The sequence below is a fragment of the Pleurodeles waltl genome, chromosome 4_1 (genome assembly GCF_031143425.1).
Source record: "Pleurodeles waltl isolate 20211129_DDA chromosome 4_1, aPleWal1.hap1.20221129, whole genome shotgun sequence".
NCBI classification, from domain to species: Eukaryota; Metazoa; Chordata; class Amphibia; order Caudata; family Salamandridae; genus Pleurodeles; species Pleurodeles waltl.
Window position 1 is genome coordinate 542,060,034 of NC_090442.1, and position 21,825 is coordinate 542,081,858.

A 21,825-nucleotide genomic window follows, 5' to 3' on the forward strand; every position below is an offset into this window, starting at 1 on the left:
ATTACCACTTTATGAAGGAGGGAACAGTTAGGGAACAACAATAAAATATAATACTTACTTCGTAGGTAGTACTGTGGTATGCCATAATTTTTTTAAAACATCCCAAATGATTCTTTTTTTCTGCTATGATCTGGAGGGAGTCCCATGAAATCGAAGCAAAAACAGCTGCATTTCTTTTTATTTTTGAACCCGGGAGGAGGCGGGAGGAGGGGGATAAGGTGGAGGGGGGGTTGGAGGGTATCGCTACAGTGAGAGTCCTTTGAATCCACTGAGTGAGGCATTCCACAATAGAGTCACACCAAAGCACTAAGAGACCAAGTAATTGATGAATATGCACTACACAAACCCATGTTACCTTATGTCGGACAGTAATCCCTCACTTGCCAGAGAAATCAGTGTTCCCCCTCACCTTTTTAAGATTAATCATTCAGCCAGCTGCTCTATCTCACACGGTGCAAACAGCAGAGCTCTCCTGTGTAAAATCGGAGAGCTATCACTCAAAAAGAAGAGCCTCCCCTCACAGTTTACAGATAGCAAAGTTACACCTTGCTTCACTGAACTGTCTAGTAAGTCTGATTAACTGGTTGCATATTTGTCTAGATCCATCCAGTCATCCAGGGAAGCCTGGGAAACAAACTTAGGAACAAGGACTCTGGAGGGACAGGGAACCAGTGAACAAGGGATCTTAAGGAAACACAACACCATACTGGTGGAACAGGTAAAACAAGAGGGCATGGAGACAAACCGCGGTACCAGGGCTGTCACAACTAAGTGACTTTGGGCCAGGAAAATTAGACAACAAGCGGCAATGGAAACAGTGCAAGGTAAATCTAAGCCTATTACAACTACAAGGAATAAGGAACACTAACCCAGTGAAACATTTCTCATTACAGTCTAGAGCAAGAACAATAGACCCACATGAGAAACGAAGGCTCAAAGCTCAAACACACACTGAAGTAGGAAACCTTTGACAAGCCACTACTTATGTATTTTAGAAGGGAACATTCCCTTTATATGACAGCGCTACCATAGCTAACACAGGTTAAGCAGATGTCCTCAATGCCTGAACCCATCTGCAAAACCTCAAGCAGATTCAACCCTGCAGACATCCAGATATACTTACAGAGTACCTTTGTGAGAATAATCACTAGAACCCTCCAAACTACTCATTCCAACATGGTTTGAAAGCAAAATTCCCAGATAAATAACATTTGCTGCAAGAATAACAATAGCAGGCAGATGACTGCAAACAAAGTCAAGAAGTCAAATAATTGGTTAACACTGTGCTATAGAAATGTTCAGTAACATAACAAGTCTACATACAAAATATTAACAAAATAAGCCAAAGGTAGAGATTGACAATTTACAGTGGAAAATAGGCTGAAAGAGAAATGGGCGTACTGCCACATGCTTATGAGTGCCAATATTTCACAAACAGTGCTAGCAGTGCTTTGAGGGCTATTTATTATGAAGTAGCTGGCACTTACATTACTGGTCTGGCATTAAAAAAAAATAGAAATGAACATGCAAGTATTAATCGATAAGTAATACTGATTTAAAACAAGTATTGACAATGCCAATAGGTCTAGCATACAAATGAAAGTGCCTTTTATGTCATTGATGGGCTTAGGCATCCAAGTCATCATACATGCACTCTGTAAATCATGTTTGCATTCGTGCATCTATTCATCTATCCACTAACTTGTTCTCGCATCCACCCTCTGAGACAGCAACAATAAAACACACACAAACTCAGCAACATATGCAAGATCAATTAAAAGAATCCATATAGAAAAATGAAATCATGCTGCCATCTAAACACGACAGGCATATGCTTATGACAATGAATCTGAACATATCAGTGGGTATTTGTCTTGCAAATGTATAGTAAATAGTCTATTGCTTGATTCAACAGGGGGGACTACGAGTCCCAGACTGCTTTTGGCCCCAAGAGGAGGCCATTTCCTCCACCAGCTGCCCCTACTCTTAGTCTGTGCCACTGTTCCCACCAAACCTAATCAGGTTTAGCAACCACTGAGGATTCCCGGACTGATCGAGGGCTGACATCATGGTGAAGCGGAAGGCAAATGATAGCCCTCAGGGCACAGGGGATGCCAAAAAGAAGATTTTGAGACATTCAGCAGATAACTGTACATTAGCAGAAATCGATGAACTAACTGAGGAAGTCGAAGGATTGCTTGTACATACTGATAAGGCGACCAAAGGGCCGGGTCAGAAGAAGTTGGTAAAAGAACACTCCTATAAGGGCATTAGACCGTTCCTCAAGCAATTTAACAATGAAAGTGCTATACTTCCCAAGATCAATTGTAGCGAAACTACCACTTAGCTCCCCCCTGCACCCAAAATAACACCTATGGGACAACCTGATTTAGCCCAAAATATTCCCACTGAGGTCAAAGACATATTACTAACTCCATCAATACCAAGCATAGATTGTTCAAATAGATACGAGATACTGGGCACCCTGGCGATAGACCCCACTGGCTCAGGAACCCCAGTCATATCCAATACTTTGCCTACCCTAGGCAGTAACACCATAGGCGAACGACTACATTCCCATAAGGGTGAAATAGTAAGACTCCAAGAGTGTATGGGGTGACTAGCAAAAGACTTACACACTAAATTGGATAAGCTCAATGTACTGACAGGGGTAATAAATAATACACTAGAAGAACTATATAAAAGATCAGACCAAGGCAGGGTTTAACACCATATTGCCCCCAGACCACCCTCCCATGTGACTGCAATTACTAGTACTAACAAACGTAACCAGAAAAGAGCAGGAACGTTTCCCCTAGCTCTACGACTTATAAGGACAGCCAACATCAAGATCATTGTGTAAATTTAGTGCCTGATGCACACTCAAATACCTTGAAAAGTTATAGAGCAGGATCTCCAATCAGACAGGCTGCCACAAAAGGAGGATGAACTCCGAATGCTACGCATGGGAAGATACATGACATCTTTATGATCAATGTCCCAAACGAACAACTGATAAAAGGGAAACGCAAGAAATGCTTATTAACAAAGCAATACATTGGATAAGACACACAAAAGGCTGAAGGTCTGTTATTAGAGAAGACATTGTTTCTGCCAATTGCCTAGGTAACAACAGCATTTGTGACACAATTAGACTGGGGCTAAGGTCAAAACATCTAGTGGAAGGCCTAAGAGCCCTTGACCAAAGATTCCGATCCACCACACCCTCCCAAATAACCCTCAAACTACACGGCCCATCATCAAAAATCACAAACTGTGCGTTCACATATTCCCACCGGATAAATCCACCTTGGTCGGGCCAGGGAGCTACCCTGAATGAGATTGACTGACTAAAGGGAAATAGAAGAAAGTTAGTGCCCCTCAGGAGCATAGACAAGGAACAGGACCGCATAGAAGGGACAACCCTGATAGGGTCAGCTGACACTCCTGAGAATACCAATTGGGAACCCCAACTACGTGAGGGATATAACTAGGGAAGAACAGGCCACTGAGGATCTAGTGCAAAGACCTGAGAAAGACTTGCCATGGGGGTGGGGGGGGAAATCAAATAAAATTACTGTTCTGGAACATAGCTGGACTAAGAGCTAAACTCTCAGACCCAGAATGGGGATCCTTTATAGGCCAGCGTCATATAATACTGTTTCAGGAGACCTGGGCAACTGAACCAGTACATAGACCTGGGTTCATAACAGAGTGTAGAAGTCACTGCCTCGTCATCAGGAAGGGCCTTGGGAGGCTTGCTGACCTGGCTCCGCTTGGACCTGTTCCCTGAGGTTAAAGTAATTCCATCTGCAAGCAGAGATCTATTAGGCCTTGAAATCAGAAATTCCACCTACTGTGAAACCAAAACTATAGCTAATGTAAATATTTACCTAAGATCCATACCGACCACTGGCTTCTCCCCTGTGGTGGATCAACTATTGAATTTGTTACATAAATTCCAGGGGAATTAGCTGAAAATAATAGCAGGTGACTGCAATACCATAATAACAAAGGAGATGGAAATGGAAAGAAGGGAGATATACACACCCTATATATCGGCAAGACCTAGCCCTCTCAAGGTTAGGGGGGGGGGAAAGCCATCATATGTCGCCCTATAAATGGCTGATCTGATTTTCACTCACAGCTTGAGCATAGTAAACAGCAACACCAAATTGGATTACCCCCAACTTCCAACCTTTCAAAGGGGTCCAACAACAAGCAATATAGATTACTTCTTTTTAGACCAGCTCCTTTGTCCCCTCCTAATAGATATGGAAATCGTGTTAAGAATGGACAGTGACCACCACGCTCTAAGTCTCAAGATGAGCCTGACCCCCTTAAAGAACCCAGATCTGAACCCGGTAACAAAAGTCGATATGCTTCAGACCTCAACTACCTGAGGAATATAAAATGGCCCGCAATAATGAAGAACAAAATGGCTTTAACATATATAACATCTTTGAGAATATATTAACCAAGGCAATCACTGAGGGAGCAAGTGCGTGAACTTTCCCCGATCTCCATACATATCTGATGGACCAACTGAGCAGATTCTTTGTAAAAAGAAGTTAAAAGAGCTGATAGCAAAGAAAAACAACTACCTGCTTCGTAAATAAAAGAATGCAGACTTGCCAAAGGCAGCTTACTAAGTACTCTTAAGGAGCGAGGACAGGAGCATATAAGAAACGCTAGAAAAAACAACAAATCTGTTCTACTGAAGGCTAGGAAAGCTTGGGCAACTGAGAAATGGGCAGAAATAGCATACGCTCAACACCGAGGGGATAAGAAAGCCTTCTGAAAGTTAGTTTCAAAGGGAACCCGCACAATTGACAACCATATGGAATTGGCTGTCCCACCTGAGAAATGGGTTGCCCATTTTGAGAGTATATATATAGTCAAGTGGAAGAGAGTAATGGAAACATTATGTTGGAAATACATCACATTGAAGCGTGATCATCAATATGTAGCCTTTTTAGCTCTTCAAGCGGCTTTTGACCTGGTTCCAAGGGACAAACTCTGGGAGGTACTAGAATCATATCGGACACCAAAGGACCTTGCATGGTTACTGAGAACATTACACAAGGATACGTACGCCAGGGTTAGGTGGAACGGGGTGACCTTACGCCTAAAATCCACATTAGTGGGGGGGTTAGACAAGGATGTGTCCTTGCCTCAACCTTGTTTAGTCTCTATATAAACGGAACAGTGAAGTGGTTATCAAACTGTCGACATGATGCACCTAAACTTGCAGGAGTACCCATCCCAATTCTCATGTTTACAGATGATACCCGCCTAATATCAAGAACACCAATGGGCCTCCAGCAAGAGCTGGACTACTTCACTGATTTCTGCATAGAAAGAGGCCTACAGCTCAATCCGTCAAAGTCAAAGTTTGTGGCTATAAACCCACACCAATCTTTTAAAGCCAATATGAAAGTAGGTAAGGAAAGGCTGGAACGAGTTGAAAACTTTGACTACCTAGGAGTAAGGCTCTCCGAAAAAATGTGATGGAAGCTGCACCTGGAGAAAGGATCTCCGAAAAAATTTAATGGAAGCCCCAACTGGAGAAATTTAAGACCACACTCTATTGCAGATCAATGGCCATAGCTAGAAAATATAAGGCATTAGATGGGGGTCCAGTATCGCCAGCATTTAAAGTATAGGAAGCCATAGTTGCGACCGCCTCTATATTTGGGGTGGAAATATGGGGATATTTGAATACCACTGCATTACAGCAAATAGAAAACAAGTTTTTTAGGGCCCTCTTTAATTTCCCACAAAGTATACCACTTCTCCCCTAAAGGTATGATCTAGGCATCAATAACATTCAACAAATAATCTCATTGAAAGCCCATCTATACTGGATTAGGGTCTGGTCGTCGGGATCTTTCCCCATATAGGGCTTCCCTTGCAGAACTAGTAACTCTTGATCCACAAACACAAACAACTTGGTTAAAACAGGTTAGAAACTTCAGTAAACTACTTAATATGGGTGATTTGTGGGAAGACCCTTGCTCAATCAGAAAAAGTGTTAGCCAGAAACTGAAAGAAGAATACTGGCAGTACATAACTACAAGAACCTGGAATAATCAAAAGGAAGGGAGTACATCGACTCTTTTCTTACTGCACAAAGGCATTATTTCCTGCCCTGGCGAAGCGGCTCTATATCCTATTTAGATGTGGGGTGCTGCCATTGAGATCCTATTCTGTAAATTGGGATAAGGCCACAAGCATGTCTGCCCAGTGCTCCTATTGTTCTTACAAAAGTGAGACTGAAGCACACTTTTTCTTTTTTTGTCCACTGTATGAGGGACCCCGGACAAAATGGTTACTGCCCTTATGTAGAGCTATGGGTGCAACGCATTATTAGGAGATTATGAGGCTCATGAAAACTGAAACCCGAGAAGTAATTACATTTGTGGTTTTCAGGTTCATATACTGGGCGTGGAAATTTAGATTAAAAATGGATAGTTCATCCTGCTCCCTGCAGAATTGAATCTTGCAATGTTCAACGGCTTAGTGATTTAAATTATTGTACACGTTTTGTAATCTATTGATATGTTTTAAAATATATGGGCTCAAGTGAACCTTATTATATTTGATCACTTTAAGATCTAAAAAGCCTGAGCCTAGGTTTCTAGAAAAGCGTGAACTCATATACCTATGAGGTATAGAGGGCTGTGGAATTGGAAGTTTTTATGAGAATGTTTCCCTTTTAGATCATAGTTGTTTAGACCAATCTTTTTTTAACTTGAAACCTATTGATGTGTTTTAAAATGCGAGGGATCATATAACGCATTATAATATAGCACTTAAGAACTATTGTCCCTTGAGCCTTGCAGAAAGTAAACACATATACTAGCAAACAGAGGGCTGGGAATTAGAAGGCCTCATTAAGCCCATTGTCCATCTATGAAAACTATGATTATCTAATCTGTGAAATCCATTCATGTACTTAAAAAAAACAAAAAGGACTATCTGAACTTTAGCAAACAGCACTTTCAAGATCTATTGTCACCCAAGCCTATGAGTATAGTAGAGAGAGATTACACATAACCATAAAGAATAAATGACCACGGAACTAGAAGGCTTTGTGAGAAAGATCTAAGACTATAGCTATCAAGACTATTGCACAAATAGCGGAAAATACTGCTGTGCTCCAAAGTGTATGGGAACATATGAATTGGAAGGTTCAATGTGCTATGGGCTATGCAGTTCACCGTTTTAAAATGTTGATATATTAATGCTGTATGATCTATTGCTTTTTTGGCCTACGGCCAAAATAGAGTGTTTATTGTTTGATTAATAGTCTATCGTCGATCAAGCATTGCCCCCACACTTAGATCCAACTTGTTGGCCATCCTGGAATGGTAAAACAATGACACACTATGGACAATAGCATTTTATAATGGGCTTCTAGTTTAAAGGAGTTGGCCACATCTGATGAGGCAAACTGCAGATGAAACGAGTGGTAAGCACTTGGCCCATTAGAACTGCCTGGAGAGTTGCAATATCCTGTTAATAATAAAACATAAAGAGGAGAAGCAAAGAAATGATGAGAACTTTAATAAGGAAAAATTCAAAACTAAAGAACTTGCCAACCATCCCTGACACAGAAGCACACTCATTTTTACACGTGATCAGAAAATGCTACCATTTGCAAGGCATGAGAGCCAGTCAGTGATATGGACTAAGCCATTAGATCGTGCAGTTTGCTGTCACAGCTGGAATCAAAGTGTAAATGATAGACAGACAAATGGTAGAACAGAGCTGAACCAAAGACCCTCAATGAATCTATATGAATACGTATATTATTTAATGATTTTGCATGACAAATTCATGGCAGACAGCTAAGAAGAGAATCTACCAAGAATTTTTACAGTGCAAATCATCACCCCGAGGGTTTGTCAGAGGCAGTTACAAACACCAAAGTCATTGCCTACAAAAGGTGACCTGTGACATTTCATATAACAAAATATCTATCTGTAGGCTTTGATGCAGAGGAATAACAATCCACCCTTAAATGTCTATTGATTTTAACATATGCTTTTCATAATAAAAATGTCAGGCCTAACATGTTTATCATAACTTTTTATAATAAACAGATCAGACCAATGGCAACAGAAATATTGTTTCCTAGTGAACTAATCAGGCCTGTCAGTTGTCATTACTGGCTTATCGCCATAAACAATTGAGGCCTAGTTTAAGCTTTCCCACAAGGCAACCATCTGGCATGTTGTCATAAAGTTACATAGTATACAAAACTACAGTTGGCAAAGCAAAATACTAGCTTTCCTAAAATGGCTTAACATGAATTATGGCAGTACAATTCTTCTATATCCACAGTTTGTTGTCAGAGGGGCTAACCACCACCAAAGCACTTGCCCACTCTGGTAATCTGTGAGATTTCATGTAACAAAATACCTATCTTTTATAGGCTTTAAAACGGAGTAATAACAATCTATTCTTAAATGCCTATTGATGTTAGCATCTTCTTTTCGCAATCAACAGAAACAGGCCTACTGCATTTATCATTATTTTTCATTAAAAATAATCAGGCCTATACAATTTATCATTGGCTTGTTGTAAGAAAATGGGTTATTAATTGAGAAGGATGTGAGTCTTTCACAAGTAATAGGTACACAATTGTCTCATTTCTGGGAACCAAGTACTCCATGGTAGTAACTTGACTCCGGGTTTGCAAAGCAGAGCAATCCAAGTCCTACTCACGGTAGGTGGTGTGGGCTAACAATCCCAATTTGCGGATATGCAACAATAGCACTTAATAAATGATTGTCCACAGCCAGACCATTATCTTTCAAGAAGAAAACGTACATCACATACATATTATCAAATACCACACAATAAATTACAAATATACACATCAGGTAGATGGTAGTACGTTTGGTGACACCCTTATGTTACATTTCACCCTTAGAGTGTCCCGAATCCCATAATCGCAGTGTTCTCCCCACTTATACCAGATGCTACATTGCAATATAAGGGGTGATCATTTTAAATACAGCAGGCCTACTGGCTTTGTCAAGGGGTAACCACTTTACAACAATTATGTGTTTGGATTCACCATTAAAAAAATTGATGGAATCAATAATCATACTTATATGCAAATTGCAAGGTTCATCAACAATCTTTATCAAGAAAACACTTTTAAATAATTAATTTTCGAAATAATTTCCAACGTGGGTGAGAGTCTCTTTCAAAGTACTAAGGCCACATATTGTAACCAAAAGACAAAACAATAGAGGTCCTTGTGCTATAGAGACTGAGAATAAAAATCTATCTCCTGAAATGAAGGAGTGTGTTCCTGGGATCATACTCTCAATGCCCCCTGAAACGTAGGATTGTTTTTTATAAATTAATGTAGGGGCTGGTGTACGCCTCCACCACATGTTGGATAAATGTTGGTTTTGCCCCCGTCTCTCCCTGGGGAACCACATGTAGATAGAAATATGCAATTTAAGCCCTTAGAGAGCATTACTTGATGCTCCCTTGTAGCAACAAAAAAAATGCATAATTTATGCAAGGCTGCTCCGCTCTACAGTTTGGAGGTGGCCTCACACTGCATGTGTAAGCAGCATTTGTTTTTTTTAGGTGTTCCAATCCCACTCCGGCCTGAGTCTTAGGGGCCCATAGGGGGAGCCCTAAGTTCCTGCAGTGCTGCTCGCTCCCTGGCACCGCACCCATCCTCCAGTGCCTTGTGGGAGCCGGTGTTATGCTTTTTTGATCCTGGGAGGTGTGAGCTCTCTTTCCTCCTGTCCACAAGCAAGAGCAGTACAGAAGACCAGTGTAGCCTGACTACCCAAAGACAGGCACAGGGGACAGAAAACACTCAGCAAATGCTACCTTCACGGTTCTGGATCCTCGGAATGGAGTCCCAGGGCCCGTCATTACTCCATTGGCCTACGGGAGATGTGGACCTTTAGGGGAAGGAAGAATGCAGAGAAGGGGGTCTCGTGCATGCCTGCTTCTACAAAACATAATTTATCCTGGATGCACTGACCCTGGCCCACCCCGGGGGGTTTTAAGGTAATAGCAGTGGAGTGCCATGTCTCGGATTTCTTTTAAAAAGTGGCAAATCTTCCATGCTGCATAACTATGGACCCGTTGGGCCGGGTATGCTCCTTATGGCTTGGGCTAGTCAACAGGAGCATTTTCAACACGCCCTCTGTCCTATAAAATGGCACACTTTGCCTGCACCTTAGTTTTCCAACTCCTTGCAACATCCTTTTCCACTGTGACTCCTGGTACTCTTCTCCTACTGGTGGGTACATCTTGCCAAGCCCCTCCACCACTAGGTAACAGAACACCCTCCTGCCACAGTCCCAGACCCACAGCCTCCTGGCTGTCTGACAGTGGAGTTCAGGTCTTCGTCCAACTGGTCGTCAGGGGGCATAAGGGGGCCAGCGCCACTGGCCCTGGAGGTCTCATCCTTGTCCAGTGGTCCCTTGGGGACAAAGCCTTTAGCCCAGCTTCCAGCTAGCCATTCTTTCACTGATACCCATGTCCAGGTTCATCTTCACTGTCCCTGCCTTGTGCAGGGGGTTAGAAGTGCGGGTGGAAAGTCCTAGATGCCAAACTCACCTGTTCAAATCTAGCATGCTACATCATTCCACCAGCCTAGTCGCAACCCTCATGCACAGCATTCTGAGACAATCAGAGCTCCACGCCTATCTGATTACACTGCCAGATAGTACCCCACCAAAACATCAAAAGTGTGCATAAGGTTGCAACATTTATAAAATTACAAAAATGTACAAAATTACAGTTGGTAAACAATATACAATCTCTTACCAACAGGGCCTAACAAAAATCATTACAGTGAAATTCTATTGCCAGGGTTTATCGGAGTGGATGACCAACACCAAATCCTTTGCTTATTATGGTAATTCTTGAGGTTAAATGTGACCAAATACATTTTTATTGCCTGTAACATAATTGAGTAAAAGTCCAGATGCCTATTAGCTTTGCCATGTGTTTTTCTCAATAAGTAAGCCAGGCCTGCTGCTTTTGTAAAAACTATTCATAATAAACAGGCCAGGCCTATAGTATAAGGCATAGTATTTCCATACACACTAATCAAGCTTACAACTGTTATCATTGGCTTGTCGCTATAACCAATTCTGGCCTACAGTACTGAGTGAAGCTTTCCCAAAACGCAACCATCAGGCATACAGTCAGAAAATCGTAAACGTAAACAAAATTACAGTTGGCAATCAAAAAACTATAGCTCATGAGAAGATTTATCAAGGATTCTCACAATGCAAATCTTCTATACTCACAGTTTGTCTGAAGAGGTGACCAATATCAAGACTTGCCTACAAAGGTCATTTATGAGGTTCCATGCAACATAAAAAACTATCTAAAGGTTTTAATTCGGAGTAATAGCAATCCCCCTTTAAATGCCTATTGACTCTAACATACACTTCTCATGATCAATGTCAGACCTGCTGCCTGTATCGTAACTTTTTTTTATAATTAACAATCAGACATATAGCCTTTAGCATTGGCTTGTCACCACAATCAACTCAAGCTCATTGAACTGAGTGTAAGCTTTTCACAATCCAACCCTCCAGCATAGTCACAAAAGTACAAATGTATGCAAAATTACAGTTGGCAAAGCAAAATACTATCTCCCCAGGAGAGCCCAACACAGATTCTTTTGGCGTATATCTTCTATCTCCACGGTTTGTTTGCATGGTTCACAAGCACCAAAACCCTTGCCTACTATGGTAATCTGTGAAAATCCATGCAACAAAATACCTGCCTACAGGCTTTAGCACATTGTAATAACAATCCACCCTTGAAAGTCTCTTGTCTAAGGTATGCTTTTCACAGTACGTAGGTCAGGCCTAGTGGCTTTAGCATTAAGTTTCATTAACAACTTTCTTAAATCCGGCAAGACTTTTCCTAATGAACCATTTCCCCTTTATCATTGGCTTTACACTTTACCTAATACCAGCCTATTCAAGTGCACATAAACTGGCAACAATCACGCATGTAATTATAAAAATTTTAATATATAGAAAAATACACATTGTAAAACAATATACAAGCCATCTCAATAAGTCCTAACAAGAATCATCACAGTGAAAACTCCTAGGTTTTATCAAGATGAGTGGCCAAAGAAATCAACACCTTTGCCTACTTGTTATATGGGTATTGTAGTTCAATAGTTTGAGTTTGAAGTTTAATTACAGAATGTATGTATGTCATATAGATGTCATAAGTAGTATTCTATAATTATGAAAGCTCTGGCACAGTTTGGAGTTTGATGTGCTGGCTTGCAGTCGTCGGTCATACATCTGGAATAAACTTCATATTTGTAAACTACACGAAGCTTCCTGCATTCTTCTTCATATACCCGTACAACACTACTAGGGTAATCTGTGAGATTATATGTAACAAAATGTCTGCCTGTATCACAATGTGATATCACACAACTGTTAAAGGCTTGCTGGCTTTAACATGTGCTTTTTACAATTAATAATCAAGAACAACTGTCTTTTTCATAAGGCATCATAATAAGCTGACAAGATCTCTAACATCAGACATAACTTCCAGTGCACCAAAAAGGCATATAGATTGTAGACATAACCAACTCAGGTCTAGAATTTTGAGCACAACCTTTTCCACAAGGCAACCATCAGACATACAGACATGAAATTAAAAAGGTATAAAAATGACAGCTGACTAAGCAAAATACTATCGCTCCTAAAACTACCTAACAAGGACTCTCAAAGAGAAAACCTTCTATATCTGTGGCTTGTCAAACTGAGAGGCCAATACCAAAGTCATTTCCTACTCTAATAATATGGAAGATCCCATGTAATGAGAATACCTATCTATAGGCTTTAATATACAGTAATAAAAAAAACACTCCACACTTAAATGTCTGTCAAATTTAACATATGCTTTTCACAATAAATATATCAGACTTAGGGCCTGATTATGACATTGGCGGAGGGGATTACTCCGTCCCAAATGTGGTGGATATCCCGCCTGCCGTATAGGATATAATGGAGTCATAGTTCAGCAGGCGGGATATCCGCCACATTTGGGACAGAGAATCCTCTCCACCAAAAGTAGTAATCAGGCCCATAGTGTCTTTATCATAACATTTTATAACAAACAGATTAGGCTTTTAGCCATGATCATAGGCTTGCCACCATATCCCACTCAGTTGTGCTGTCCAGAGTATAAACTTTACCACAAGCCAAAATGTGCAACACTGTCTTTTTAGCAAAAGAAGACAAATTTGTCCCAATCAAATTCTGAACCCAGGGAAACCAACATGTGAGTGAAGTCTTGCCCCCTCTCTCAGAACTCTGAAAGCTCTTTTTGATAATCATACTGTCAAAAACCAGGCCTAAAATTCCATGTAGATTAATGTACCACTGGGCTCTCAGAAAACCGCATTCTGCGGCCTTAAGTGAAAGACTGCCTCCTATCTGTGCTGTTGCCTGAAAAACCTGTAAATCATTGGTTTGAGGATCCCTTTGGGTCTGCGAAAGAACCTCAGGGGATCCGTGACTGCTTTCAAAATTAACTATTAGCAGATTAATAAAGTGTACATAAATGAAGTGGCAAAATGTACAAATTAAAAAAATAAAATGAACTGTAAATGTCTTTGAATTTGAAATTGGAGGCTAAATATTGAATGAATATCCTCAGATTGATTTGTGGGAGCAGCAAAGGGTTCATACAGAAAACAATACAGACAATGTGTGGCTTAAATTGAACTTAGAAAAGCTCCAACTTTCCTATTAATTATTATTTTTTTTTTAAATAGTTTGTTGGTTTATAAATTAAATAAAATGTGTTATCATTTACGTATGTGTTTGATGGAATGCTTGTTTCTGTATTTTTGTACAGTGTTTTGCAGTTCAAATTATCAACATTTAGGCCTAGGTCCCGGGCTTCCAGTAATGACTCAGTGAGGGAACCCCGGGTTTCAATAATGATTCAGTGGGTGTTCCTGTGTTTCAGTAATGATTAAGTAAGTGTAGAAAGAAGTAAAAAGGTTAGGAATCATTGCTGTGAATGATTCCGTTATCTAAAAAAACCTTATTACCTTTACAATGCTGTGTGTGCGCCTCAGAATGTAAAGCTCTGACAGCAGGATAAATAAACAAAATGGTCATAGCAGCATGGAGGGCAAGAACTTTTTTGTGAAAACACACAACTCATGTGTTGTGTTGGGATGTACTGTATCGTGGGTTGGAATGCACGAGAGGGTGGAATGTACGGGAGTCATGGGAACACCACGTGAGGGAGGTGGAACGCAGGAGTAACGGGAGGTGGAGACGGTTGAGGAGGACAGAGAAGGAATGACTTGTTCTTGCTTACGGCTTGCTAATAAAAGGAAAATACCACTTACGAAGTTGCTGTCTATGTCTTGGATCGAAGGAACACAACAAAAAGTGGCGACGAGGTGGGATCGAATTCCAGCGTAATCCAGCGTTTCCAATTTGCTGACGAACGCCGAGGATCTTCGTGGAAACGGGCTAATCCTTGCAGTGAGTCGGGCTTGTGAGGGTGGAGTAGCAGTGCTACAGTACAAAGTTTGACATAATAAGCGGCACGCGCGACGTCCGTTGGGTGCTCGAGACAAGTTTCATATACACACGCCTTTGCTGGCGAGTGCGTTGCTACGAGCTCAACGTTAATGCGGCATGACGCACTGTGTGTTGATGGACGTTGTCTAGGAAACTACATAAACTGTCCAGGACGTTGCCAAGCAATTTTTTTTTTTTTTTCTCTTTACATGACATCGCAATGAATTGAGCTACTTTGTTTCCAAGAGGTTCCCTTACTAGTGTGCTGAGTCGAACAAGTTATTAAAGAACAGAACAGAACAGTAAAGAACAGGTCATTCCTAATGGCACAACAGAATTTTAGCATAAGCCCACCACATGCATTTTGGCTTTCAGGTACTGAACCCTCAATCAAATGGACAGAATGGAAGGATTACTTTACTAATTACATTGAGGCTATAGACGAAAAAAACAAAATGTCTCCAGAACAGAAAAAAAGAATCCTGTTACATTCGCTTGGTCCAGTAGGATTGAAAACGTATAGTAGAATGCAGAAAAATGTACCTATTGGAGATGGAAACATTTTTGATGCAGCATTAATGGATCTTGACAAGTATTTCGCACCAAAAGTATGCATTGGCATCACACGTTTCAAATTTTTTCAACGCAAACAGCATAAAGAAGAAGAGGTAGATGATTATGTAGCGGAATTAAAGAAATTAGCCATTGATTGTAAATTTGGCATTTTACATGATGATCTCATTAGAGATCAATTAGTCATGCATGCTCGTAATCAGTCCATACAAGAACGCCTATGGATAAATGGCGATGCACCACTGGAAGATGTTCTAGCGATTATTCGTAAAGCTGAGATTTCAGGAAGGTGTGCGACAGAATTGAAATCTTCAGATAAAGAGGACTGTAGTGTTTTCAAAATAAATAATCGCAAATCAACATCTAACTACAAAGAGAGAACATCAGAAAAAACTCCAACGTTCAACTACAAGGAGAAGGTAGAACACAGAGATAAAAGGTGTTATTGTTGTGGCAGTAAAGAACACTTGGCATTTTCAAAATCGTGTCCTGCTGCGAAACAAAGGTGCAACAACTGTGGTGTAATTGGCCATTTTGGAAAAGTATGTCAAAAGAAAAGGAATAGCGTCAAATGCGTGTATGAGAACAATGTCAACAGTGATACAGAAGACGAATGTGGAAGTATTAACATGATCAAGAATGTACAGAACAAATTCGTATTGAACATTAATGGAAGTTATTTGTCAAAAAAAACAATGTGCGAAATGAAGATTGGAGGGATAGATATCAATATTCATGCTGATTCGGGTTCGCCATTTACCATAATTAACGAGAACGCGTGGGAAAATAAATTTTTGCCAAAAGTAGGGAAACATTTATTACCTCCTGACATTGAACCGGAGAGTTATACGGGCGAAAAAATCAATGTACTTGGGTACAGATGGTTAGTTTTTCAATTCAAAGGAAGGAGTGCCAGAGGCAAGTTATATGTAACAAAAAAAGGACCTTCAGTCCTGGGTTGGGAAGACCAAGGTAGATTACATATGATTTTAGATCCCAACAGTGAGGATAAAGTACTTCTGGCAGATTTAGGAAATTCAATGGAAGAGGAACTGGAAAAGAAGTTTCCTAAAGTCTTTAACAAACAACTCGGGAAACTATGCGGGTTTGAGCATGAGGTTGTGTTGAAACATGATGCACATCCTAAAGTACATAAACTACGACCTCTACCTATAATGGTAAGAGAAGAAGTGTCGAACGAATTGGAGAAATTGGTACAAATTAACGTAATTGAGCCCATCGAGAGCTCGGAATGGGTTTCATCGGTGGTCGTAGCATGGTGCAGTAACGGGAAGATCCGTCTTTGTGTGGATTTGCGTCACCTCAACAATAACATTGTCATAGACCAATTTCCGTTGCCAAAAATTACTGAAATGGTATCCAGTCTTAAAGGCGCTACTTGGTTTTCTAGTATTGACTTATCAGCGGCGTACCATCAGATTCCTCTGTCACTACAATCAAGGAAATTAACAGCCTTTATCACTCATATAGGGTGTTTTCAATTTAAAAGAATGCCTTTCGGTTTGGCATCTGCTGCTGCTGTTTTCCAGCGTTTGATGCACAAACTATTTGGAAAGGAAAAAGGAGTAATGTTCTTTCAGGACGACATCCTTGTGTTTGGAAACAGAAGAGAATGTCACGATGATAGAGTGCAACGTGTGTTATGTATTTTGGAAAACAATGGATTGACTGTTGAAATGAGTAAGTGCAAGTTTGCAGAGAGAAGTGTGACATATTTGGGGCACGTTATTAGTGGCGAGGGAGTTAAACCTAAGCCATCTTTAGTAAGCACTATTAAGGAAATGTCACCGCCATCATGTAAGGATGACGTTAGGTCATTCTTGGGCATGGCAGAATTTTGTGCAAAGTTTATTCCAAATTTTGCAGAGAAAGTATTTAACATAAGACAACTGCTTTAAAAAAATGCAAGATTTGATTGGAATTCAGAGTGTGACGTGGAATTCAAAAACATCAAAGAATATTTGTGCAAGGTCCCTAATTTGAGTGGTTTTGATCCGCTACTCCAGTGCTACTTGACCACAGATGCGAGCGATAAAGGTCTGGGTGCAGTGTTGTCACAAAAGGATGATTGTGGTACGGAGAACATTATCCTGTTTGCATCTAGATCTTTAACATCGGCTGAGGAAAAATATCCCATTATTGAAAGAGAGGCGCTTGCTTGTGCGTGGGGTTTGGAGCATTTTCGTTCATTTGTGTGGGGTAGGAGTGTCATCATCCAATGTGATCATAAACCACTAATGAAACTTTTGTCTTCAGAGGGTAGCGTTGTAGCATCGCCAAGAATTGCGAGGATTTCTATGAGAATGAGTGAGTACATTTACAAGATGGTGTACGTACCAGGGAAGAAGAATGTGTTGGCTGACTGTTTCTCTAGGATGCCATGTCCTTTAGAAGAATGTGTGGAGGACCCTTGGGATCAGTTTAAAATTGCATTTATTTTTGATTCTGGCTTACCTGCTTTAAGTAAGGACAGGTGGGAAGTGGAACAAAAAAAGGATGAGGAATTGCAAAGTGTGCTAAAATTTTTGCGGGTAGGGTGGCCCAAAAAAGATTTATTGTCCGAAGGGAGTAGACATTTCTGGGAACTCAGAGCGGAACTATCTATAGAGAATGATTTAATTTTGAGGGGCAATAGGTTTGTTCCTCCTAAGAACTTACGTGCAAGCATCATAGAATTATGCCATGAGGGTCATTTTGGGATAGTACGTACTAAAACAATTGTTAAAGAATATTTTTGGTGGCCAGGAATTGATACCGCAGTGGAGAGATTTGTGCGTAATTGCCATGTGTGTGCATCTGCTGACAAAACTTTACACACTTTGAGACTACCTATGGATCAGAAATTAGTTCCAGTAGTACCTTGGGAATGTGTGGCCATAGACTTAATGGGGCCTATTGGAGAACAGCAGGAGTATTTGGTGGTCATCATGGACCTTTTTTCAAAATGGCCTGTGGTTAAAGTAGTTAAAAAGGCGGATACTTCATCTGTGTTGGAATGTTGGGACCAAACATTTTGTTCGGAAGGTATTCCGGCTTTACTCTTAAGTGACAATGGGGTACAATTTGTATCAAACATTGCTAAGGTTTATTTCGATAGAGTTGGAGTTTCACACAAAACCACTTCATTGTACAACCCTAGTGGTAATGGTTGTGTTGAGAGGTTTAACAGAGTGTTAAAGGGAGTCATTCAAGCAGCCATGAGAAAACAGTACGATTGGCATACGGCTGTTTGGAAAGCGGTTTGGGCATATAGGGTAACAGAAAACGAAGTTACTGGCATTAGTCCATTTGTTGCCATGAGGGGTAAAAAGCCTAGGTGCAAGTTTAATCCAGCATGGTTATACAAATGTGGTATGGATTTTTGGTCTGTGAATGATGTACGTAAGAGGATGGAAAAAACGCAGGAAAGAAGCAAATCATATTTTGATAAGGCTCATGGTGCGAAAAAAAACCAGGTCAAGGTTGGAGATTGGGTAAGAATTAAAAAACCTTTCAAAGTAGTCAAAGGTGAGAGCCAATATTTTGGACCGGAACAAGTAAAGGAGGTATTACACAATGCTGTGAAGTTACAAAATGGAAAAGTGTGGAATTTGAAACGGATTGCATTATAGTAGTACATGAAGGTGAGGATGTGGAGAATCTAGAAAATAAGATGAATGACCCTTTTGGAGTGGATGATGGTGAGACTTATAACCCAGGCACACCAATTTTGAGAGACAGTATTTGTGGTACGTTTGGAAGTTCGTATAACGATTCAACCAGCTAAACGAATGGTGGCGATGATATGGAAGGAATTGGTGAAGCAAGGGATCAAATTCAGAGTAAACAAGAGTCACAATTGGGTTCACAAGAGTTGGAACACAACCAGATTTTGGACACTGATAAGAGAAGAAGAAATTTACCCCTGTGGCTAAAAGACTTTGTTTTAGATTAAGGATTTCACTATTCAGTAGTTCTTCTTTTGTATTTCCTTTTTGGGGTTCTTTTGTTCTATTTATTATTATTTTTTTTTTCTCTCTTTCATTGTATTAAGGAAGGGGGGTGTGTGGAATGTAAGTCTTAGTCAAGTCTTATTGAACCAAGTCTTATTAAGGAAGGGGGATGTGTTGTGTTGGGATGTACTGTATCGTGGGTTGGAATGCACGAGAGGGTGGAATGTACGGGAGTCATGGGAACACCACGTGAGGGAGGTGGAACGCAGGAGTAACGGGAGGTGGAGACGGTTGAGGAGGGCAGAGAAGGAATGACTTGTTCTTGCTTACGGCTTGCTAATAAAAGGAAAATACCACTTACGAAGTTGCTGTCTATGTCTTGGATCGAAGGAACACAACATCATGGCTATCAAAATATGTACTTCTAGCTAACAACATATGGCTGCACCCAAAGCCCCTCCGCGGTAGTGAATACATGCCATGGCTCTGAAGCTGGTAAAAGGGCGATTTAGGGAAACAAATCGGGGGAATACATTTTCCCATTTGACTTACATTAAAGCAGGGGATATTTTAGACGGTAAACCTCTCAAATACAACCACTTTCGTTTTAAAGATATCAGGCGTCGCCTGCCAGAATCGGGCCTGTAGGCATGTGTGGTAGCCCTTCTTAAAGCCCGTTTTTATGTTGTTCAAATAACTTAAAGCGACAACTACGCTGTTGAGCCAGACCTAAACACTGCATTTGTGTTGTAGTTCCTTGTGCGACCGCAATGTTTAGAAGTGCAGTCTCCCTCCAATACTTCGTATTCGTAGTAGTCATAGAAAGCGTGAACTGCCTGTGTCCCTCCTTCCACGTGCCCGCCTGTCACTGCAAGTCTCGAGTGGAACGGCCCTGCCCCCTTTGCCCTGCGCTTCCAGGGTGGCATGCCACGCGACTCAGGGGCACTGAGCCCGCAGCTGGGTGGCGTGGGATCTTCCTCTTAAGCTGCTGGCAATTTGGGGTGTGTGGGACGCCTGTGCCCGCGGCTCTACTGGATCTGCGCTTGACCACACCCCCACCATCCCAGGGTGTTTGGTCAATAAGACGCGGGAAGGGCGCGTTGGAACAAAAAGTTATTTCCGTGAGGGGAGTGCCTCCAGCGTGGGGAGGCAGCGCACGCCTGCCGCAGAGGACACGTCTGTGCAGGACAGCGCGGGCCCACCGGAGCCCGAGGCGCGCTATCTGCACCCCGCCTGACACACTCGCGAAGCGCTATATTTTCGTCCCAGACAGGAGAAATTATAAGGGTTTGGGGTTCAGCGCAGTACCTGAGCCGATGCTGTCGTGGATCCTCAGTGGCCCCCGCAGGCTGTAGAGCAGACACAGCATCACGCAGAACCAAATGGCCCACAGATAGCTCCAGTACCAGGACATACAGCTTTTCAGCTGCTCGGGCAAGCCCGGGCCAGCCTCGGCCATGTTCCCACTGCTGCCTCCTCCTCCTGCTGCTGCCACCTCGGGGCCTCGGTGTATGCTGGGATGATTCACAGTTCCAAAAAGCTGGCTCTCCCTTTCCAGCTCCTGTTTGCTTTCAGCTTCGGCGCAGCTTCCCCTCATCATGGAAAGATATCAGTTGCTAACAGCTCCCTGGCCGCTCCGCTCTCCCACTGCCTAGAACACCAGATACACTTCTTCTGGCCGGTTCTCTGTCGCCCCCTCAAACAATTGCAAAAGTTTTCAAAGTGCCGTCTCTTCCTCTGAGCTTTGTTACGTAATCTGGTTTTTCATACTCAAATGCTGTCGGAGTTACACAGCACAATCATTTCAATGGGATGTCAGGAGGCACTCAAACACCTGATGCAAACCCCACCCATGCGCTTCCTTCCTCTGGATAGGTTGTTATTAGTACAAGGTGTACAAATATTGTTTTGGCTCCCGCAGTTTAGAATCAATATAAAACAAATACCACAATTAGAAATTAGATAACGTTTCTTTTCGCTTATCTTTACAACTTTCCTTAAGGCAATATTTTTCATTTCTTTTTACAGTATTTATAACACAATTAAAAGAAAACATCGGCGTAGCAGCCTTCACGTGGAAAATATACAACTCATCCGGTAAACCGGGTTTTAATGTTAAAAGTATACACTCGGTAAAAACATCGAACCATAATAAATGTACATCTGAGTATATGAATAGGTGCAGCTTTTTCTTAGCTGCCCATCGTCGATTAACGTGTTCCTCATAATTATCAATTACTATATCATACCGGTGGGCGACTTGTAACTACGTATAAAGTAATTTAACTAAGAATTCATCATAAGTACACTGCATACATGCCAAGGCATGTTATAACTCTAGAGGGGGATTTTGAGATACAAAGAGTAAGAAGCATTGGCCCATTCCATTTCATTAAAGTGGATAGAAAGGGCCTTTTTAGGAGAGGTAAAAAAAAAACAATTTAAAAGCCGGATCTGAAACTGAGTGATAACAAAAATATGATTTCTGGAGAAACTGTAAACGCAGAGGAGACTCTATCAGTGTTTTTTTTTTCTTCTCTACCCAAGCTTTATTAAATTGATCAAAACAGTGCCCATACTTTTTAATTTAAAAAACAGAAAGTGCCCCTGAATGGTTGAGTTCCTGCAGGTTGAAATGAGAGAAGAAGACTCTCCTCTACTGGGACTTGAGACAAGGGAGCGGCAGCTAAAAAAGAAACAGCCTTCTATCCAGGGTACCT

The 21,825-nt window shown here is 41.3% G+C and overlaps 1 protein-coding gene across 3 annotated transcripts in view; it reads right to left on the reverse strand.

The window, feature by feature from the left end:
• ST7 (suppression of tumorigenicity 7) overlaps positions 1 to 20,881 on the reverse strand; it is a 557,088-nt gene extending 536,207 nt beyond the window's left edge. For 2 of the 3 annotated variants that reach the window (XM_069228913.1, XM_069228910.1), the window contains exon 1: positions 20,414 to 20,881. In XM_069228913.1, the coding sequence (XP_069085014.1) occupies positions 20,414 to 20,705 (292 nt within the window). In that variant the 5' untranslated portion in view covers positions 20,706 to 20,881. The remainder of the gene's footprint in view (positions 1 to 20,413) is intronic. The other variant, XM_069228912.1, reaches the window with a different exon arrangement.
• Positions 20,882 to 21,825: the final 944 nt, after the last annotated feature.